This window comes from Panthera tigris, chromosome D3 (assembly GCF_018350195.1).
Source record: "Panthera tigris isolate Pti1 chromosome D3, P.tigris_Pti1_mat1.1, whole genome shotgun sequence".
NCBI classification, from domain to species: Eukaryota; Metazoa; Chordata; class Mammalia; order Carnivora; family Felidae; genus Panthera; species Panthera tigris.
In genome coordinates this window covers 69,320,161-69,340,981 of record NC_056671.1, presented here as the reverse complement: position 1 = coordinate 69,340,981, position 20,821 = coordinate 69,320,161, and the positions used below count along the sequence as shown (strand labels likewise).

Here is a 20,821-nt window from a genome sequence, read left to right as displayed (position 1 = left end):
GTGTAAATACTAATATTATTCAGTTAGACCACATCCCTCTTTGTATTTAAAACCCATGTACAGTTTTCCATTGGTTATAGAATAACATGAACATCCTGTAATGTGACTTCCATGAGCCTCCTGCACATCTCAGTCACTGGAGCCCTTGCCCTCCGAGGTCTACAGCCCATACTGACTTGGAGCTTTTCAGCAAGTGCTACTCCTCCCTGTCCGAGGCTTGTCTGCAGCTGACTTTTTAGCCTAGAATGCTCCTCCCTCCCCACCAGGCCTAGCCAACTCCTTGTCCATGTAGGTTTCATCTTGGAACTTGCTTTTTTCAGAAAAGCTTTTCCTGTGATGACCTGGACTGGGTGAGGTCCCATGTTGTATGTTGTGAATGTCTGTGCTGCTGAGGCAGTTAGGACCACTGGAGTAGATGAATTGCACAATGTGCTTGGGTATCTCTGAAGATGGGGACATGTCCTTTCCCTCTGCTGTGTGTCCCAGCATCTTGCATGCTGCCTGTCATGTGGTAGGTGTTCCGTAAATCCTTATGAACAAATGAGCTAGAGTCTATTTTCTTGTTGGTAGGCCTTGTAGCTTATGGGGATATGCAACAGTTGAATATCTGTTGAAGAATCTCAAGATGTGTTTGACTACTGGGGGGGAGGGGAGGCTGGCATGCTTTGAGCTGTGAAAGAAGATGGAGAGCTGGTTTCAGTGCCAAATGCAAGTGTGTAAGGCATTTAAATTCTAAGTTGGATGGATCTCTTATAGGCAAAGCAAGAACAGGTCAACATACTCATGTGTTGGGGCAGTTCCCAAAAATTTCTCTGGAAAAGAATGGTTCTAATGCATTTTCTCAGTTAACATTGTTCTGTGAGGTTGTGTTTGCAGAAGAGGGCTTAGCTTGAAATGACTTCACTGTTGGCTTTTGTTGCTTATAGAGGTCAGAGTGGAACAGGTTTTAAATTAAAAAAAAAAAAAAAAGAAAAAAAGGGAAACCAATGGACTTACCTGACTTAGTCTAGGGCTGGTGGTAGACTTTTTAATTAGTCTGAGTATATACCTACATGGTGAAAGAGAGGAACAACTATCCAGTGATGGCATCATAAATGGAATTTATTTTAAAAATTTTATTTTTGAGACAGACAGCATGAATGGGGGAGGGGCAGAGAGAGGAGGAGACACAGAATCCAAAGCAGGCTCCAGGTTCTGAGCCATCAGCACAGAGCCCGACGCGGGGCTTGAACCCACAAGCTGCGAGATCATGACCTGAGCTGAAGTTGGACGCTTAACCGGCTGAGCCACCCAGGTGCTCCCATAAATGGAATTTAGAAGTAAGAGTGCTTCAGAGAGCTTAGGTGGAAATGAAGATGTTGTGCTCTGGAAAACTGTCTTCAGTGACTTACATATGTGTGATATGACTATGGATTGCTTAATTCACATACTTGATCCCTCTATGTAGAGAGAGTACCTATTCCAAGGACTATAGTCATGTTGCTGGAAGTAGGATTTTAACAAAGCATTAGCTGCTTGGTGGGGTCCTGGCATATATTTAGTGGCATGGAATGTAGTAGCTTTGAGTAAATCTTTTTTAGCATCTTCAGCAAGTGTCTTTAGCACCTTACAGAACCAACTTGTCATTGACATGCAGGACTTTTGGTGAATTTTCCAAAACTTCCATCTGAACACATTGCTTTATAGTGGTTTCTAAGCCTCTAGTATAACTGCAGTTTCCAAGTGTACCGCTGGATAAAATGACTCAGCAGTGCTCCCTGAACACCATGTCCTTCCCATCTTGGTGTCAGTCTGTCACTTGAGGATGTACTGCTTAATCTTTTAACATCTGTAGAGCGGGAACTGGTAAAGTTGGCCTTCACCAGCCACATAGACATTTGCTTTGTTCCTTAGCTTCACATGTAGGTAGTGAATGTGAATTCAGACAGAATCGTGCCTGATCACACAATCAGGTGTCAGAAAGAGAGCCTTTGTTCAAAAGTCTGGATTGAGGTGATGTTGTGTTGTAAGCATGTAAGAAAACAAAGATCAAAGATAGGCGGCTTGTGATGACCAGTGACGGGAATAGGTAGATGGATCTTCCTTCTGATAAATCTTTTTTGTTTATTTTTAAGTTTATTTTGAGAGCACACATGCAAGTGGGGGAGGAGCTGAGAGAGGGAGAACGCCAAGGGGGGCTCTGCATTGTCAGCCCAGATCCCAATGTAGGGCTCGGACTTATGAACCACATGAGATCATGACCTGAGCCAAAATCAAGAGTTGGTTGCTTAGCTGACTGAACCACCCAGGTGCCCCTTGTTTCATTTAAATAACAGGAAATAATGGGTTTTGTAATTTTGCTATTTAACTGCATTTAATCTGTTACAGAATGAAGCTTGCTTCTTAGTGCCCCCCCCCCCCCCCCCCCCCCCCCCCCCCCCCCCGTCTTCCTTTACTCCACGGATGCTGAGTGGCTTTTTTTCTATCCCAATCTCTCTGCATGAAGTTAAAGTTCTTCCTGGCATTCAGGTTAGCTTAGTTCTCTTTTTTAGGAAAGAACATGGAGCAAGTTCAGTAGAGATCTGGGTTGGGGCTCAGGGATCTACCTGTGGCCCAGAATATGCATGGCTTTTGAGTTGTCAGTGCTGGATGCACAGAAGATTTACATATAGTTCCCTTTGGTTGTAAGTTAGAGAGCTTCCCAGTGAAGAGCATTTGGGGGAAAAGGAAGGTTATTACCAGTCTGGGAAGACTCGCATGGGATGAGCAAACAGAAACCAGGAAGTAGGCGTTAGTGCTGGAGGAGGAGGAGCTAAATTCAGGAGAGAAAGCAGAGGAGTTGGGCATGTGTTCCCATGACGCTTCGTGTTTCTGCTGGGATTACTTGCTTGTGTCTGTACTCCCCTAGAGAGAGGTCTCCATGTCTCATTGAGGCCCCCCGGGCCCCAGTTCCTGCTGGCATAACAGTAACTACTGAGCCCTTACTGTGTGCTGCATGCTGTGCTAAATGTTTTCTATACGCCAGTTCATTTAATCTTAACAACTCGAATGTGGAAGCATTTCCTCACTGGATAGATGGAAAATCTGAGCCTGAGCTAGAAGTTCAGGCCAGTATCTGATTGCTGAGTCTTTTTGGAAAAAAAAAAATTATGGAAATAGAGTTGACACAATGTTCCATTAGTTTCGGGTGTACAACATAACAATTAAGCAAGTCTATAGGTTATGCTCATCATAAGTGTAGGCTGTCTGTCACTGTTCAGTGCTATTACAGTACCATTGACCCTTTTGCCTATGCTCTACCTTTTATCATGACTTCCTCTTTGTATAGCTGGAAGCCTTACCTCCCAGTGCTCTTCACCCATTTTGCCCATTCCTCCCCACCTGCTTCCCTCTGGCAGCCATCAGTTTTGTTCTGTTTGTGGGTCTTTTTTTTTTTTTTTTTTTTTTTTTTTTTTTGGTTTCATACAAAACTGAAATCATGTCCTTTGTCTTGGACTTAGTTCACTTAGTATGATATCCTTTAGGTCCATCCAAGTTGACACAAGTGGCCAGATCCTTTTTATGGCTGTATAATCGTTATATATATGAACCACATCTTTCTTACCTATTCATCTATCAGTGGATACTTAGGCTGTTTCCATATGTTGGCTATTTTAACTAATGCAATAAGCATAGGGGTGCATCTGTCTTTTTGAATTAGTGTTTTGTTTTCTTTGGGTAAATATCCAATAGTGGAATTAGTGGATTGCATGGTATTTCTATTTAAAAAAATTTTTTTTAATGTTTATTTTTGAGGGCAAGAGCAAGTGGGGGGGGGCAGTGAGGGGGGTGGACAGAGGATCTGAAGCAGGTTCTGTGCTAACAGCAGATAGCTTGATGCGGGGCTCGAACTCATGAACCATGAGATCGTGACCTGTGCCACCCAGGTGCCCCTGGTATTTCTATTTTTAATTTTTTGGGGGAACATCCATACTGTTTTCCACAGTGGCTGTGCCAATTTACATTTCCACCGATAGTGCACAAGGATTCCTTTTTCTCCACATTCTCACCAACGCTTTGTCTGATTATAGCCATTCTGACAGGTGTCCAGGGATGGCTCATTGTGGTTTTGATTTGCATTTCCCTGATAATCATCACTAATCAGTGATGTTGAGCATCTCTTCACATGTCTGTTGGCCATCTGTATTGCTCCCTGGAAACATACTCAGGTACTCTGTCCATTTTTAAACCATTTTTTTAGTGTTCTATAAGTTCTTGATATCTCTTGGATGTTAACCCCTTAGATACTTAAATCTTAACCTCCTTGCTCTCCAGTTCATCCAGTAGGAGCCCAGTATGAGGGAAGGGAAGATGCTCAGCAGCATACTGGTTGGGGGATATTCATGACTTTGTCCCCTCCAGTTTAGGGGTTTAATCATCAGGCCTGGGTTCAGGATGCACCTGGTGTCTGGGCCCATGAATGTGATCTTCAGGCCTCTAATGTGGGAGAGGATAGTGGGTGGTCCTGCTTGGATAGGTGGAAAAAGTCTAGTCTTTGTCCTTCAGACTTTATTATGTAGAAGGATGAAATGTGACCCATTTCCTCCTATAAGGGCAGTTAGCTGAGGTGTTCTCACGGTTCCTACAACAGGGCAGTACCTGCCAAAGTGTTTTCTTCCCTATTCATAGAAGTATTGTTTCAAAATGGACACCATTACACCAAACAGAGGACATCACTTATGACATCTCTGCAAAGTATGTATGTGCTTTCCTAACCTCACTTGAAGAATGGAGCTATGAATATTTCAAATTTTTATGAGGAGTATGTGTTTTTCTGGCCTAGAGGGGTTTGTAGCCTCTTAGCACTGGTTCTCTGCTTCCCCTCCTTGCACGTGATGCCTTGGGCTCCAGGCAAGGTTGGGGAAGCAGCTCATGGTCCTTTGCCGGAGTGAGCCTTCCTGCCTCAGGTGGCATCTGAGCCCCAGGCCCTGCCTTCTAACATTTGTTGTTCTTTGGAGCCCACAGCCTATCCACTTATTTCAATCCTGGTGACTTTTGTTCGCTGATGCTGCTTTCTGTGATCAGGCTGGTCTTGTGTGGAGAAATGTGGATTCTGTGTTGCTTGAGGGGTAGAGGCTGACCAACTTGACCTTCTATCTTCGTGGAGTTCTGACACAAAATTCATGTCCTGAGCAACTGCTATGGAGTATTGTCAGTTTTAACAAAAGGGACTCCCCTTGCACCCCCAACCAGAGCCCTGATTTTTTTAATCCTAGAGCAGAGATCTCCGTGCCTACTAACCGTGACATCATGTCACTGCCAAGGGTACAGCTGTGAACAGGCAGGCAGTGTGCCGGCTCCTGGTGCCCTAACATGGGGAGGAGGGGACAGGCAATTTATCCAGTCAGCCACCAGGTTAGGCTGTGGGCTCCCCTCTAGTCCGTTCCCAGGAGACGGTGCCCACACTGCCTTGCTTCAAGTTTCAAGGCTATGTTGCAACCCAATCTTCAGTCTCTGATTCTTAAAGTACCTGGTGACTTAACTTGGCACGTCCCTGTAAGTGGCTGTATGTACTTGTTTTTGTGTGTGCTTGCAGGACACTTTGCCTGTGTCAAATACACCCTCGGTGGGACCTGGGCTGCTGGAATCAAGTTAGCATTTCTCCACGAGGGGGCGACAGCAGAAGACTCAAGGTCACAGATTTCTCTGGTCATAGCTTTGACCCTAACTATGCACTGTGAGCTTGGGCAAGTTCTGTGTTTTTCTACCCTCAGTGTTCTTCTCTGTGATACACAGGTGATAACCCTGCTGCTCTCCAGTTTTAAACTAAGATGAAGGATTAAAGTACTTAGTTACTTATTTTAGTGTAAGGCTGTGGAGGTGGCACTATTAATAATTCTAGGGAGTGAATGTTCTCCTTTCCCCAAAGTCCATTTTGATTCTGAGGCTTCTTCTGAAACCATGATTTTTTAACTCTGGCACATCCATTTGAAGCCTAAGAAAAAATACAGTGCTTGGGCCCTACTCTGAGATCTTACTCAAGTGTGGGACATGGGCATTGGTGTTTCTCTTTTTTTTTTTTTTTTTTTTTTTTTTTAAGATCTGCAGATAATTCTTAAATGCCAGCCGTCGTTGAGAATCCCTTCTCTCGGGGTTTTGAACTTTAGGCTAGATCCCTCTGATGGTATGGCTATCTATGAACAACAATTTGCAGGACATTGAAAGGATCCCAGTAACCTGGAGGAAATCCCTTAGGCCTGCTATTTTCCTGTTCCCTAATTCTCTGCAGGGTCCCATTCCGGATCCCACTCCTGGCCTAGGATTCCTAGATGACCGTGTATACTATTACCACTGTTGCTGTTGCCTACGGCTTGTAATTCTCTGATGCTGTGGGATTACATTTTATTCTTGGGACCACATCCTGAGATACATCTTTTTACCTGCACTGTACAGCGGAGGAAACCAAGACTCAGAGCCACTCATCAACTTACCCAGGCTGGTAGTGCTTAGATTCTTACCCAGGCTGTCTGGCTGTAGAGCCCCCACAGCCATGCTCCTGTACTGCATCATGATCCATGCAAACGGGTAAATGTGATTCCCTTCTTGACAGGGCATTTATATTTTAGGGGCTCTCTGGAGATTATTCTTGGATCCTGAGCTAAAGTGTTTTCGGGCTGGAATGTCCTGTTCAACCACAGGTGGATAAGGAGAGACCTCTGGGCACATGAGGGTCCATGGTGCCTGCAGATGAGTTACCAAATAAAACCCCAAGCCTGCTCGCTTGCAAACTTGGGGGGCATCGGATGCACCTGTGTTCTGCCTGGTTCGCACCCTCCTTCCCCCTCAAGGATTGATGTAGTTGGTCGGAGGGGGTTACCTAGTGTGGGAAGCTTTAAAAGCTCCTCAGATGGTTGTGGGATGCAGCTGGGGTTGAGCATTACTGCCATGGGCCATCACTGCCTCCAGCAGAGAGCTGCCTTTGCAGGCCCTACAGACAGGGGAGGGAGGAACCTGCTTCTGGAGAAGAGCTCTCCGTGCTGATGCATCTCAATTCAGAGAATTCTGCCTTCTCTGGTTAATATGCGGGGCTCTTTCCAAAAGAAAAATCGCAAGTTTTTCTGGTAATTGGGTCAGATTGCTATCTCTTTAGATATGATGGAGTTAAGCATTGTTAAAACGGGATAGTGACAAGTTCAGTCGTGCTATAATTGGGTTATGTGAGTCAGCTGGTCTTTCCTATAATCTGCCTCCAGGAAAGCTGGTAGAGGTCGGATTTGTTTGAAGGAATTCCTTGAAGGTGAGAAAGTGAGAGGCAACACAGAACCTTGGCTGTGGGGAGTTTCTATCTGGCCTGTAGAATCGATGATTTTCTGTTAAAAGAATGTGTTTTATCTTCTTGTTTCTTCAGGCATTAGAAGTGCAGACCCATGCCAATAGAGCGTGTACAGGATACTGTTGGTGTCATCTGCAACAAAAAGTTTTATGTTAAATGGAGGTGAAATTCACATAACATGAAATGAACTATTTAAAGTGAACAGTTCAGGGGCATGAATACATTTGCAGAGCTGTGTGGCCACAACCTCTATCTAGTTGGAGAATATTTCCATCACTTCAAAGGAAACCCCTTCCAAGTTCTTAGCCTGTTCACTTGACTGTTTACTCTGCATTGATCATGTTTTGCCTTGTTTGGGGGTTACAAAGGTAACGGATCTTCCTCAGGTGGGTAGGTCTGGGGAGGGAAGGGACAGTGGTGTGGTGGTCGCTAAGTCAGCACATAAAGCAAAATTTGGTTACAATTGCGCTTGGCAATCCTATCAATTGCTCATCAAGTGTGGCATGTGTGACATTGGGTAACTGAGCTCTGCTCAGTAATTTGTGGGCACTTTAAGCTGAGAATCCATGAGCTAGGATAAAGGTGGGAAGGCCTGCTGCAGATGTCGCCCATCCTGTACCATCATAATGCAGGGTTTACCTCGTTCTGCTTTCACAGTGAGCTGCTCTCAGCGCACGGCCACATGTATCTTCATTGTGGACATGGAGGAAATGACCGCATCTAGCACGGAGCGGGCACATATTAGGTGCTCAGATGTTTGCTTGATTTGAATCTAAAACTTGAACAGGTCTGTAATACACAAGGTCTGTTAAAAGGAGGAGCATTTGACCATCTGTTTCCAGAGTTGGCATCAATCGTTGCTGCTTGCCCACCCGTGCTGAATAACTATCACTCTTGTTAGGAATTGGTCACAGCACTCTTCAGAGTATATTTTTATGTGAATTATCTGCTCAACTAGATGGTATGTTCCTTAAAGTCAGGGTATAGATCTCCGTGTTTGTACTTGATTACATGGTGCCTACCACAGTGTGTTTACCATATAAACCGGGTGCTTCATAAGTGCATCACTTACTGATTCCTGTCTCAGCACATGTGATTGAGCATCTGTTATATTGCCAGGGATACAGAGATGCCCAGTAGTATATTGGAAAGCGCTTGAAGTAGTGAGATGAAACTGATATAAAAGAAATGTCTGCAGAACCGTAAAGTTAATCCTGGAAGGGGTTGCGGCACCTCAGAGTGGGTGAGGGCTAACCCAGGGAAGGTAGGGGTTCAGTGAGGACAGGGCACCGGGACTTGGATTCTGCCCACATGGACAAGTGAGGGAAGGTCATTTTGGACTGAGGAAACCACATGTATAAAGGGTGAGGGCAACAAACTTCACAGCGATGGTCAGATAGTAAACCTTTCAGGCTTACACAACCATCCTCCACCTGCAGAAGCAGCCATAGACCATATTCAAATAGAATGTGCTGTTGTGTACCGATAAAATCTGTGGACACCAAAATTTGACTTTCACGTAATTGACATGTTATCTGGATAGCACCTTTTTTTCTCCCCTGCAAACCCTTTAAACATTTAAAGACCATTCTTAACTCCAAGGCTGCACAAAAACAGTACACGAGATTTGGCCCAGGGCTATAGCTTGGCTGACCCAGGTACAAAGGGAAGTATGAGCACAGATTGCAGGAGCAGAACAGCAAGTACTTAGGGTATGCAGTGATTCGGTGGGTGTGGGTGGAGGCTGAGATGCTACATTTTTTTTTAATTTTATTTTTTATTTTTTAAAATTTACATCCAAATTCATTAGCATATGGTGCAACAGTGATTTCAGGAGTAGTGCCCCTTCCCCATTTAGCCCATCCACCCTCCCACAACCCCTCCAATAACCCTTAGTTTGTTCTCCATATTGGAGTCTCCTCTGTTTTTGTCCCCCTCCGTTTTTATATTTTTGTTTCCCTTCATCTTTTCATAGGATTTTCTTTCTCTGACTAATTTCACTTAGCATAATACCCTCCAGTTCTGTCCCTGTAGTCACAAATGGCAAGATTTCATTCTTTTTGATGGCTGAGTAATACTCCATTTTGTGTGTGTGTGTGTGTGTGTGTGTGTGTGTGTGTGTGTGTGTGTGTATATACATATATATGTATACGCACACACACACACCCCACATCTTTATCCATTCATCTATGGGCATTTGGGCTCTTTCCATATTTTGGCTATTGTTGATAGTACTGCTATAAACATGGGGGGGGGTGCCTGTGTCCCTTTAAAACAGCACATCTGTATCCCTTGGATAAATGCCTAGTGCACTTGCTGGGTTGTAGGGTAGTTCTATTTTTAATTTTTTGAGGAACCTCCATACTGTTTTCCAGAGTGGCTGCACCAGCTTGCATTCCCACGAGATGCTACATTTCTAACAAGCTCCCAGGGAATTGTGAGGCTGAGGTCCTCACTTACAGCAGCAAAGATCTGAAGCATCATTCTAGTCCCCTTATAGTGCTGATCCTGTGCTGGGCTCTGTGGGATAGGAAAATGGAGAAAATCTTCTGCCTCGAGGTGCTTTTAGTCTATTTGGGGAGAAGACATTTATAGAAGTAGATGAGTGGACGCTCCCAGAATAAGAATTAAACAGCTAGTCCCAGGCAGTGAGCCTCCCTGGTGCTGGGCGCAATGGATAGGTGTGGCATATGGACAGCAGGGGTCAGGCCGCTGGATCCCCTGTGTGGGTTGGGACTGGGATCCCTTGGCTTCCAGGATGTCACACAGCTTGATGTCCACATAGCATCATTATCTCTGCTCAGTTCCTATTGGGACTTTCCTCATTCTTCTTGGTCACTCTTGAGCCTTTCCTGACACCTTTTATATGGAGTGGAGACTTTGAGGACTGTTTCTCGGGTGTGCTGTACTCCCTCTGCCTGGAGGGGAAGGCCCAGGAGCAAGCTCAGAGGGACAGGAATTGTAGGGAGGCTAAGGAAAGATCCCTCATCTGAAGCTTGGGGACAGTGCCATCAAAGTCCTTGGAGCTGGGTGGAAGATCGGCTTCCAGGACAGTGGAGGAGGGAAGTTAGGACACCTGAGGGGAGTAGTAGTGTTGACAGTTATCGTTGGCAAATACTGAAAGTTTGCTCTGGAGGTAGCTCAGAGCACTCTTAATGTCTTTCTCTCAAGCACTCAGGTACTATAAAGCTCGATAGCATCTTCATAAAGATGCAGTCATTCCAGCAGGCTCACAGGCAGAGTGGAGATCCTGTGAGAACCTGATTCTTCATAATGCAAAAAATGACTCTGGCTTTGTATCCTGAGCTGGGACACCAGGGATGCAAATTGGTGGTGGTTTGCTTTCCCACTAATGAGTATTGAGGAGTCACTCTCCTTGATACTGAACTAGAGACCAGTGCAGGCAGGGTCAGCCGGGCACCTGGGTGGCTCAGTTAGTTGGAGCTTCTGACTTCGGCTCGGGTCACGATCTCACAGTTCATGGGTTTGAGCTCTGCATCAGGCTTTGCCCAGACAGCTCAGAGCCTGGAGCCTGCTTCGGATTCATTCATATTCTCTCTCTCTCTCTCTGCCCTTCCCTCTCCCAACCCCCCTCAAAAATAAGTGTTAAAAAACAAAATGAAGGGTCAGTGACCATCTGGAGGAAAATACCATGTGAAAAAAAAAATTGGGGGGGGGGGATGGCAGGACTAAAAGCCTGCCAGCTGCTTGTGCCCGGGCAGCTGACTGACCACAAGGTCAGGGCGTGGAGTCATCACTCCACAAGGTCGGTTATACTGACCCAGGCACACATTCTGGCTGGCCTTTCAGTCCTAAGAGCTGTTCGTTTCAGGATTGCTGAGAAGGTTCTGTGGCCACGACACTGTGCGCGGGTGCACCCGTAGCCAGGTTGAAAGCAAAGAGGCCCTGTGGCGATGACATACCTACGAGATGGAGACAGTTGTCTGACAGGCATGAGGAGTGCTGTCAAGAGCAGCCGCCGACAGGTCCAGATGCATCAGACGTGTGGTGTCCACGGCCGTACGTGCCACTGGCCTGGGGCGCTCCCGTCTCCTCCTGGTCTGAGCTGGTCTGAGGTGGAACTTGGACTGGGTATTTTCACGTTCCCAGGTGATTGTAGTGTGCAGTCGGGGCCTACCCCTCCCCCCCCCCCCCCCCCCCCCCCGGTGGATGGAGAGGGCTTATTCACTTACCAAGGGCTGTATTCTTCCCTGCTAGGAGTTCTCCAGCTTAATGACTTCGCAGATCTCCTAGCTGCTGGGGGAGGTGGAGGGGGATTTTTTGGGGTATGTTTGTGGCTCAAAGAATGCACAAATAAATCGAGGTTGCTGACGACTTAGGAATATGTAAATACACTTTCGATTTGCTGACCACTCTGTTTCACTTCTGCGGGAAAATGGCTTTGTCCCCGAATGCAGCATATCAGAGCAGAGGTTCCCAGGATTTGAAGATTGGCTCTCCTGTCTCAGTCTTGGCATGTGTTGTTCTGTTCTTTGTTGGCTGGATGCTGCCTCTGACATTGCTCTTTTGTACCACCCTTGAGATGATGGTGCAGAGCTCTGGTGGATGTAACCAGATGCTGGCCTGGCAGTCTTGCTGGGAGAATTATAATTAGATGTGGTGTTCTCTTAGGATCTATAAAGTGTGCTCTGTCCCCACTCCCGTGGGTTACTTACCTGTTGTCATGGTATTAGACCATCTTGTGTTTTGAAACGAGAAGGAAGAGGTGTCCAGATGGCCTTATAACTTCTCTGGAGGACCCCTTGTAGGTAGCGACACATAAGTAGAAACCTGAAAGCTTTATCGGAGTTTCTTGTTTTAATCTTCCAGTACACGAGGGTCTGGATCCCTGACCCTGATGAAGTGTGGCGCTCAGCTGAGTTAACCAAGGACTACAAGGAGGGAGACACGAGCCTCCAGCTCAGACTGGAAGATGAAACGGTAAGTGCAGGTGGTGGGAGCGGGGAGCACAGGGCTGGCTGGTAGATGGTGGGCTTGAGTTTCCCCTGCAGAGTGGAGCTGCTGAGTCCCTGGCATCTTTCTGTTGTTACTGGCAAACTGTAAAACTGTGCTGTGGCTGTCTCATAAGTGCCCACTGGTGTTGTAGCTAAGAGATCGCTGGTGGCCAAGGCAAGAATCTGCTCAGTAGAGTAGGAGGGTTCCCTTCATGGGGCTGTGGTGTCAGTGGGAGGTGACAAGGAGGCACCATAAGAGACAGTGCATGGTAGAGTGGTCAGAGCACTGGTTCTGGACCCCAGCCTATCTGGGGATTGGGATCCTGGCTCATCCATTGTTAGCTCTGTGCCTTTGGGTGAGTTAGCACTCTTTCTGTACTTGTTACTTCATCGGTTACAGGGGAGTGAAAGTTGATCTAGGGGGCTTATGAGAATAAAATGACCTACTATGTGACATGTCCTTAGAATAGTGCCTGGCACACAGCACTCCACATGTGTTAGCTGTGCAGCACGAGTTCTTCAGTAGTTGACTTTCATGTGGCTTCATTCAGAAGGAAGACAAGGTGGTTAACTGAAATCTTCCTCTTGTACTGTCCGATTTTCTGCTTTTTGTGAGCCTTTTGTGAGACTACCCTTCTCTGTTGTGTGCATTCTACAAATACTTGAATACTTGGACTGTGCTGGGTCATGGAGGTATATGTGGCCCTGTCATTTGGGGGGAGGTCACGGAAGTCCAGCAAAGTGTTGTGACACATGGCATTAGGCACAGAAGCTTGTGGATAAGGTGTGGGGTGAGGTGAAGGTGTTGAAGGGGTCATGGGAAGGAGCCAGCAGAAGACTGGGTGGGGGGTGGGGAATGAGAGAACAGAGTGTCCCAGCGGAAGTTGTGTGTGCCAGTGGCCCCAGGCTGCGGTGTGTTCCCTTGGGGTGTGTTGAAGGAAAGGAGGCCTGTGTACCTGGAAGGCCTTGAAGGCAAGGGGTCAGATGGGTGGGCTGAGGACACAGGCAGAGGTCATTTGGGCTGCGGGGTTTGTTGCAGGTGTACAGCCTAGTGACTGGACAAGTTTATACCTTATGCGCTGGGTGTTCTAAGTGAAATAAGTCCCACTGACCGAGATGAATGGCACATGAAATCACTAAATTGTTTTAGATTTCATATGAGGAACAGGTTTTGAAGGAAGTGGCAGGAAGAAACCAAGAAGTGGCTTTGGGATGGGTTAAGTTGGAGGGGCTGCGAGAGCAGGCATTGCTTGAGGGGAAGGCTGGTGGCACTGGTGTGAGACGTTTGTACCATGTCTTTTAGCCTTTGATCATTTACTGTCTGGCTGTTTCTTTCTTCAGGCATCTTGGTCTTGTCTTTGTAGTTAGTGATGACCTACTTGAGAAATAGACCTTGTCTAACACTTTGCCCACATAGTACCTACTGTGGTTGGTGATTAACTCACAGATTAGTAGAAAGAGGGAACTCTCCTCCTGCCATCTTCTGTTTGCAACCCCCTCCCCAAGCCTATCACTTGGTAAAACTGGGACAGTGAGTTTGTTAAATTTTTTACACCAAGGTGTGCATGCCTCACCTTTCCCTTCCTGGCAGGAAGGGTTGAGGCAAGAAAAAAAAGTTCCCAGCAGATGGAATCCTGTTGACTGTGTTGAATAACATCCCACCCCACGACCAAAACAAAATGAAGTTAGTTTCCCCCACTTGAAGGCTGTAACTTTTATTCCAACAGATTTCATTTTAGTTGATCTTTTAAGTGGGTGGGTGTTTTTAAAGGGTTATATGGAGGTAGTGAAGAAGGATCTGCTGTGCCACTGAAACAGAGCAGATGTGTGCCTCCCCAGCCGAAAGTCTGCCCAGCATGACTAATCCTAGCAGCTGCCCGGGAGCCCCCCACCCTGCTATGTGGCCAGTCAGCATGCAGTCAGAAGGGATGCCTGGAGCTACACATGAGCAGCTCTTGAGAAATAATGGACTCTGAACACCTAGCTCTGTCCAGGTCACTCGCAAACTGGTTTGTCCAGAGCGGGCTCTGAGTGGTCCCTAGGAGTGACTAACCTGAGCTGTGGACCAGAGGCAGGAGGGCAGAAGTTGGAGGACTGGCCTCTGCAAGCTTGGAGAACATCTACTCTGCAGCTGAGACCTTCCTTGATGTACGAGGCTGGCTGGAAAATCCACCTGGTGGTGTCCCCACCATCGCCCTCCTGTCCAAGAGTGTGGGTTTAACTGCGGTGGCAAAGGAGGAAAAGAAATTGTTCTGGAGAACAGTGTTCTTAACTCACAGCTTCTACCTTACTGCTCCCCTGTGTTCTGCTCAAGGTGGTCAGGCTCCTTGGTGTTCTTGAAGAGGTTTCTTCTTGGCTGTTGCTTGCTTGTTGTGGTCAAGTACACAAAACATAAAATCGACCATGGTAACCATTCTTAAGTTCACAGTTCAGTGGCATAAAGTACTTCCACGTGGTCGTGCCCACCATCACCACCATCCATGTCCAGAACTCTTGATCTTGCAAAACCGAAACTCCCCACTTGCCTGCAGCCCTGATAGCTCCACTCCACTGTGGCTCTCTCAGTTGGGCTGCTTGGGGAACTCCTAGAAGTGGAATCCTAGACTATTGGTCCTCCTGTGTCTGGCTTGTCTCACTGAGCACAATGTAAGGTATTTTACATTTAAGCCTGTGGGAAACTTGTTGGAAAAGGATAGTGTCCTCTCTTCTCCCCACAGCTGTGATGGGTGCCAGGTATCTAGGTGTGCCGACCCTTAGCACAGTGCTGCCTTTACTGGATCAAGCGTCTTGGTGTAGACTGACCTTGATGATGCATGGAGCTCCCTTGTTTGCCTCGGATAGAGAGATACCAGGCAGCCTTCCCTCGCCGGCCTCTGCCTCCCTTACAGACTCCTGCCCTCTAGTGGCAGGGAAAACTCCCCGTTTCCATGGTTTTGCTTTTCAATTGTTTCCAACTGGAGTTCCTGTCCAGTGTCCTGCAGCCACTTGGTGGGGAGTACTCCCTGTACCCAAGGTCCTGCGGGAGTGTGCGTGAGAGGAAGACGGGTACACGTGAGCCTGAAGGAGGGGGCCGTGTGGCACCTGTGTCTTAGCACACCCAAGCCCTGGAACGTAGGTGGGGCCAGGGTGAGAGGATGGATGTAGCCTGTGTGTGTTTAACAGTAAAGGCCTGCTTTATCAAAAATAAAGTAAAACTGACCTTTCTAATTTTTGGAAATGAAAACCTTTAACGTCTTAAAGATATATTTGCAACTCTCTACTCTTCAGTCTCCATGTAGCTGCCATTGTCAAGAACCATGATCTTGAAGCATGTTGTGCCTCTACCTATATATAAACAAATTGAAGAGGGCTGTGAATTGAGTATTGCAAAGTACTCACGTCATGTTGCTGTGGTTGCAGATACTGTACTAATTTGTGAGCGCCTGTGGAGAAGCCGGGAATTAGACACGCGGCGTGGCTGGGAAATGAGATCTCCTCGTGTGAATTTTGTTTGCAGTTGTGCCCTCTGAAAGGAGAGATCAACATGCTCATTGGCCTGTCCTCTCTCCGCCTCTTTCCTGTCCGCTTCCTCCCCACACCCCCGAGCAGTGTGTGTCTCTGGCATTGGTGGGGGTACAGTTGGCAGACCTTCGGGGCACCTGGATGCCGTTACCTTCCTTCAGGGACATGTGGCAAGAGGCGTGCCGCGAGACCTTTTCCCCAGGGACCAAGGTGTTCGTCCCAGGAGTGTACGTTGAGGATTGCAGGGCTCAGATGTGTCTCCATGGAAGCTTGATCCCAAGTGGCAGCACGATCGTGTGTTCAGTAAGCTTCTATTTTGTGTTGAAGATGATGGAACCCTTGAAGATGAAGGGTCCAGGGAAAGGCCCCTCCTACTCAGGTCCGAAGGACAGGGCCAAATGTGCCCGGCTGTTAGGAGATGACAAACTTGGTTCTTTATGGCAGGAAGCAAATGTTGCAGAAGAACGAGGACCCCTGCACTTGACCGTTGATGCCCTCAGCCCTGGGCATCCTGAGAATGCCCACAGGGCTTGTCAGCCCAGTTCAGGTCAAGTGTCACCTGTGTGCACATCTCGTGAAACCAGAGCTAAGAGTGGCCAATACTCTAGTCGCAGTACAACTTCTTTGTGCAGGCGATTTTGACTAGTTTTTTTCTGTTTTACTGGTTTTCTGTTAATATTTGGTCACCTAATTTTTTGCTCTCTACTGCTCAGTAATCTACACTTGAGACCGTCTTTGGTTGGCAAGGATAACATGAAGACCGTTATCATGTTTATATTGTATGCATACAAAAAACATGTAAAGTTATAAAAACTTGCATGTAAATATTAGTAATATTACCGATGTAATTAGTTATCTTGCTTGAGGTAGGCTATAATTTGTTTTAATAAAAAATATTTTTATTGTCAGGGTGCCAGGGGGGCTCAGTCAGCTGAGCGTCCAACTCTTGGTTTTGGCTCAGGTCATGATCTCACAATTCGTGAATTTGACCCCTGTGTTGGGTTCTGTGCTGATGGTGCGAAGCCTGCTTGGGATTCTCTTTCTCTCTGCCCTTTCCCTCCTCTTGCTCTGTCTGTCTCTTTCAAAAAAAAAAAAAAATTATTGTAAAATACATCTAACATAAAAATGCCATCTTCACCATTTTTCCAAGTATACCATCCAGGGCATTAAGTACATGGACACTGTTATGTAATCCTCACCACCATCTGTGTCCTTCCTGTAATTGCCCTTTTCCTCCTCTGTATCTGTGATCTCTTCCATCAGTGAGGATACTTTGCCTGGCTGCTTTTGCTTAGAGATGGGTGAACCGTGATTTTTTTTTTTTTTTTTTTTTTGCCTCTGCTCTCCCTGCACTCCCCTCCCCCCTGGACAAGGGAGATTTTGCAATGTCTGGGTACATTTTAGGCTGTCACGACTGAGGAGGAAGGTCTGCTCCTGGCATCTAGCAGGTTGAGGACAGGTTTGCTGCTAAGCATCCTGTGGTGCACAGGGTGGCCAGCACCCACCCCACCCTCTGTCCTAGGTAAAGATGGTGGAGGTTGAGGAATTCTGGATTTAACCCATGCAGGACAGCCTGGATTGTTCATGGCTGAGAGACCCCAAGTCAAAAACCATATTGAGATTCCAGGATTCTAACAGTGTGTCAGTTGTGTTTCCTGCAATAAATTGAAATCGAAAGATTAACTTGGACTCCATATTTAAAAAAATTTTTTTTCAATGTTTATTTTTGAGAGGCAGAGTATGAGCAGGGAAGGGGCAGAGAGAGAAGGAGACAGAATAGGAAGCAGATTCCAGGCTCTGAGCTGTCAGCACAGAGCCCAACTCAGGGCTTGAACCCGCAAACGGTGAGATCATGACCTGAGCTGAAGTAAGACATTTAACTGACTGAGCCACCCAGGCACCCCTAAAATTCAAACTTCTTAATTCTGTTTTTGTTTATGGCCATTTTCTTAATTACTTGTATCATTCATTATTAAAAACAACCGAGCAATTCTATGCAAGGGCTTGTTATACATCTGTGCATCTGTGGAAATTTGTCTCGCTTGTAATGAATGTAATACATGAAGTGTTATCAGGATGAGAATATAAAAAAGTCAAGGCCAGGAATCTTTAGAAATTTGGTGTGAGATACTTGACTCTACCCCCATGGCACTCTTTTAGACACTCCCCCCAAATCCACACTCTTCTTGAAACCCTTTTGGGCAGCTACTTGGGAGTTTCTTGTTGACTTCACAAAGCAGGAACATTTGCCATGGTAGAGACCTACCTAAATGCTCCACCATGGTTCTCTACCCCCCCTCGTCTCCTAGTTGGGTACCATTGCCACTAGAGGATGATGTGTGTAGCTCTTGTGTTAACACCAACCTCTTGCCAGCTGGTAACCCTGTTTGTACTAGCTTATCTTTTGTCTGGATGTCTTAGCTGTATGTGTAGAGTAGGAGCAAGAAGTTGCCTTTATCTACCATATGTGCTTCTTATTAGCTCCAGGTCCTTGTGTTGGGAGCTGTCATTCAAAGATATTTTTATGGTTATATTCTATTTATGTGGTTCTGTGTAATGTAACATGGATATGAATTGGTATGAGAGAGGTCATGAAACAAAATCAGACATTCAGCTAAGTATTCTAAAACCATAGACCCATAGAGTATAGAGCAATCTGGACCAATGCTTTCCAAAGGATGACTGTGCTATAGTAGAATGTTGTCTGTCTGTATTGTCTAGTGTGGTGGTCACTGGCCACATGTGTCTGTTGAGCCCTTGAAATAGGACTAGTGTGGCTGAGACACTGAGAAATTTTAACTGTACTTAATTTCAACAGATGTAATTTCCCTATGCTACCTTAGTGGAAAGTGCAGATATGGGCTTAATCCCCTAACTACTTCTTCTGTATTCTCAAGTTTTGGTTAGTCCCAGTATGCTAGGTAGGGACGGACGAGAGATGCCCCTCTCTTCCTAGTCTCAAGGGGAAGGTTGAGATTCATTCCAGGTGGGTGACAGAGAATTCAATATTATGATGAGTTAACATCAAACCTCTTCCTCACCTCCAAAGGCCTTGTTGTTACATAGTGAAGTCTTCTATGCCAGAAAGTGTTCATGGTCCTTGATCACATCCTAAATGCTTAGATTTCAAGTAAAACCACATTAGCTGTAAATGTTCGATACTAACATCAGTGTGGGAATCAAAATCCTATTTTAAAAAAATCTTAAGTTACTCATTCCCTGCTTCCCTCTGGACGAACACACACCACAAAATCATCCTTGAATCATGAGTTTGCCCCTCCTACATCTTGGTGACTGCTCTGGGCATTTTACTTCTCTATTTCACTATAACCAGTGCCACTGGCTTATTTGTGGACCATATTTTCACAAAATTGCATACGCCTTTCCCTCTGCACTTGGGGGAGATTTTTTGAGGGAAATATTCATGTGAGGAAATATGGAAGACTAGCATTTCTGTCTCAGGGTTTAAAGACTCTGAGCTCAGGCCCCGGCTTTCTAATCTGAGAAATGAGGGGTTGATCTAGGTGAGCTTTGTGGTTCTGCACTTGGCTACGTCCTGTGCCGGTGGTAGGGGGGTGGTGTGGAGGGCCACACAGGACATGCAGAGTGAACGTGCTCCTTTCTCTGGGGGGCGGGGGGGTGGGTAACATGAATCTCCATGGGGAAGTCTTCAGAAAGACTCAGAGTGGGAGGGTCGGGTTAGAGTCCCAGTGACACCTGTAACTCTGCCAGAGATGAAGGGGACCATCACCTCTAGAACTTAAAATCTCAACATGTTCTGTTTCCCCTTGTTGCCCACCTTTTGGAAATTTTGTGTCCTGTTCAGGATAGCTAGTTTACTGGTCTCCCGTATGGAGTCACCTTTGCATGAAAAAGAGAATGGCCTTGATTAACACACAAACCCCCAACAGGAACCTGTACAAGGAAAACCTTGCTTACATGGGTAACTTGATAATTTGTGGGGATGTCCTTCTATAAAGTTTGCAATAAAAGGAATCCTAGATTTCGTTCTGTAACATGCCTCTTTGTAAATTCAGGATGCTGTGGGGAGCTGCTCGTCTTTAAATACAGGTATATGTCATGTTTTACCTTCCTGTCTCTAGATTGTGGATATCTTGGCTCATTTGTAAGATGGTCTTTGGAGGCCAAGGAAGAGTCTATTCATGAAAGTTTCAGACTCCAGAAAGTTTTGCTAGCTGTCTTCCAAAAGGGTCCATCAATCCGAACCCACAAACAACCCACCTGTTGGGCCACATCCTTCATATTTAAGGTCTTGGCAGTTTTTACACCTTTGCTTATGTGATATAATGCTAATAATCTATTTGTATCTGTTTGGTTAATGTCACTGAATAAATAGCTTTTCATGTTCCTTTTGTACTTTTTGTGGCTCGTAGCCTCTGCATAATTTTCTGTTGGGGTGTTGGTATTCTTTTCAGCTTCTTAAAACTTTGGATATTAAGATTAATTCTGTTAGGTAATGCAGAATCTTTGTCCTCTGCTCATGGTGTGTTTCATGATGGCTTAAAAATTCCATTTATAGTCAAAATACAAAATTTTGTGACATACTACTGGCTTTTGCATCATCCTTTGAAAGTACTTCCTTCCAAAGCTCTTAAAACTACCTGACTACATTTTCTTACTAGTTTTATTTTTTATTTATTTTGTATTTTACCTAAAACTTACTTTGGTCTTTGAAGGAATGAGAATAGAACCCTAGCTCTATTTTCTTTTTCCTTAAAAGGCTTTGTTTATCTGCTGCTGTTAGAGGGGAAATTCATTCTTAACCATTTGCTCCAGCATTCTTCTGAACAAATTTTCCTTCTGTGCTTGTTATTTCGGGATCTGCTATTAGGTTTCACTTACCTGCCGATTTTAGCAGCATTATTAAACTTGCTGGTTTTAATATACCTTAATATCTGGTTGTGTGTGACCATCTAAAAGTGGGAGAGATGGGAGAGAACATTGATATTTATGTTCTTTTAAAAAACTGTTCCTCTAGTAAATTGAAGCTATGTCTGTAGACTTTCTTGAAAGGCTTCTATAGAATCATGGTTCTTAAAATATCTGTAAACCA

General features: G+C 45.7%; 1 protein-coding gene across 3 annotated transcripts in view; it reads left to right on the top strand.

Annotated features, from left to right (window-relative positions):
• MYO5B (myosin VB) overlaps positions 1 to 20,821 on the top strand; it is a 338,275-nt gene that overhangs the window by 132,153 nt on the left and 185,301 nt on the right. For all 3 annotated transcript variants that reach the window (XM_042961933.1, XM_042961932.1, XM_042961931.1), the window contains one exon: positions 12,122 to 12,232. In XM_042961933.1, the coding sequence (XP_042817867.1) occupies positions 12,122 to 12,232 (111 nt within the window). The remainder of the gene's footprint in view (positions 1 to 12,121; positions 12,233 to 20,821) is intronic.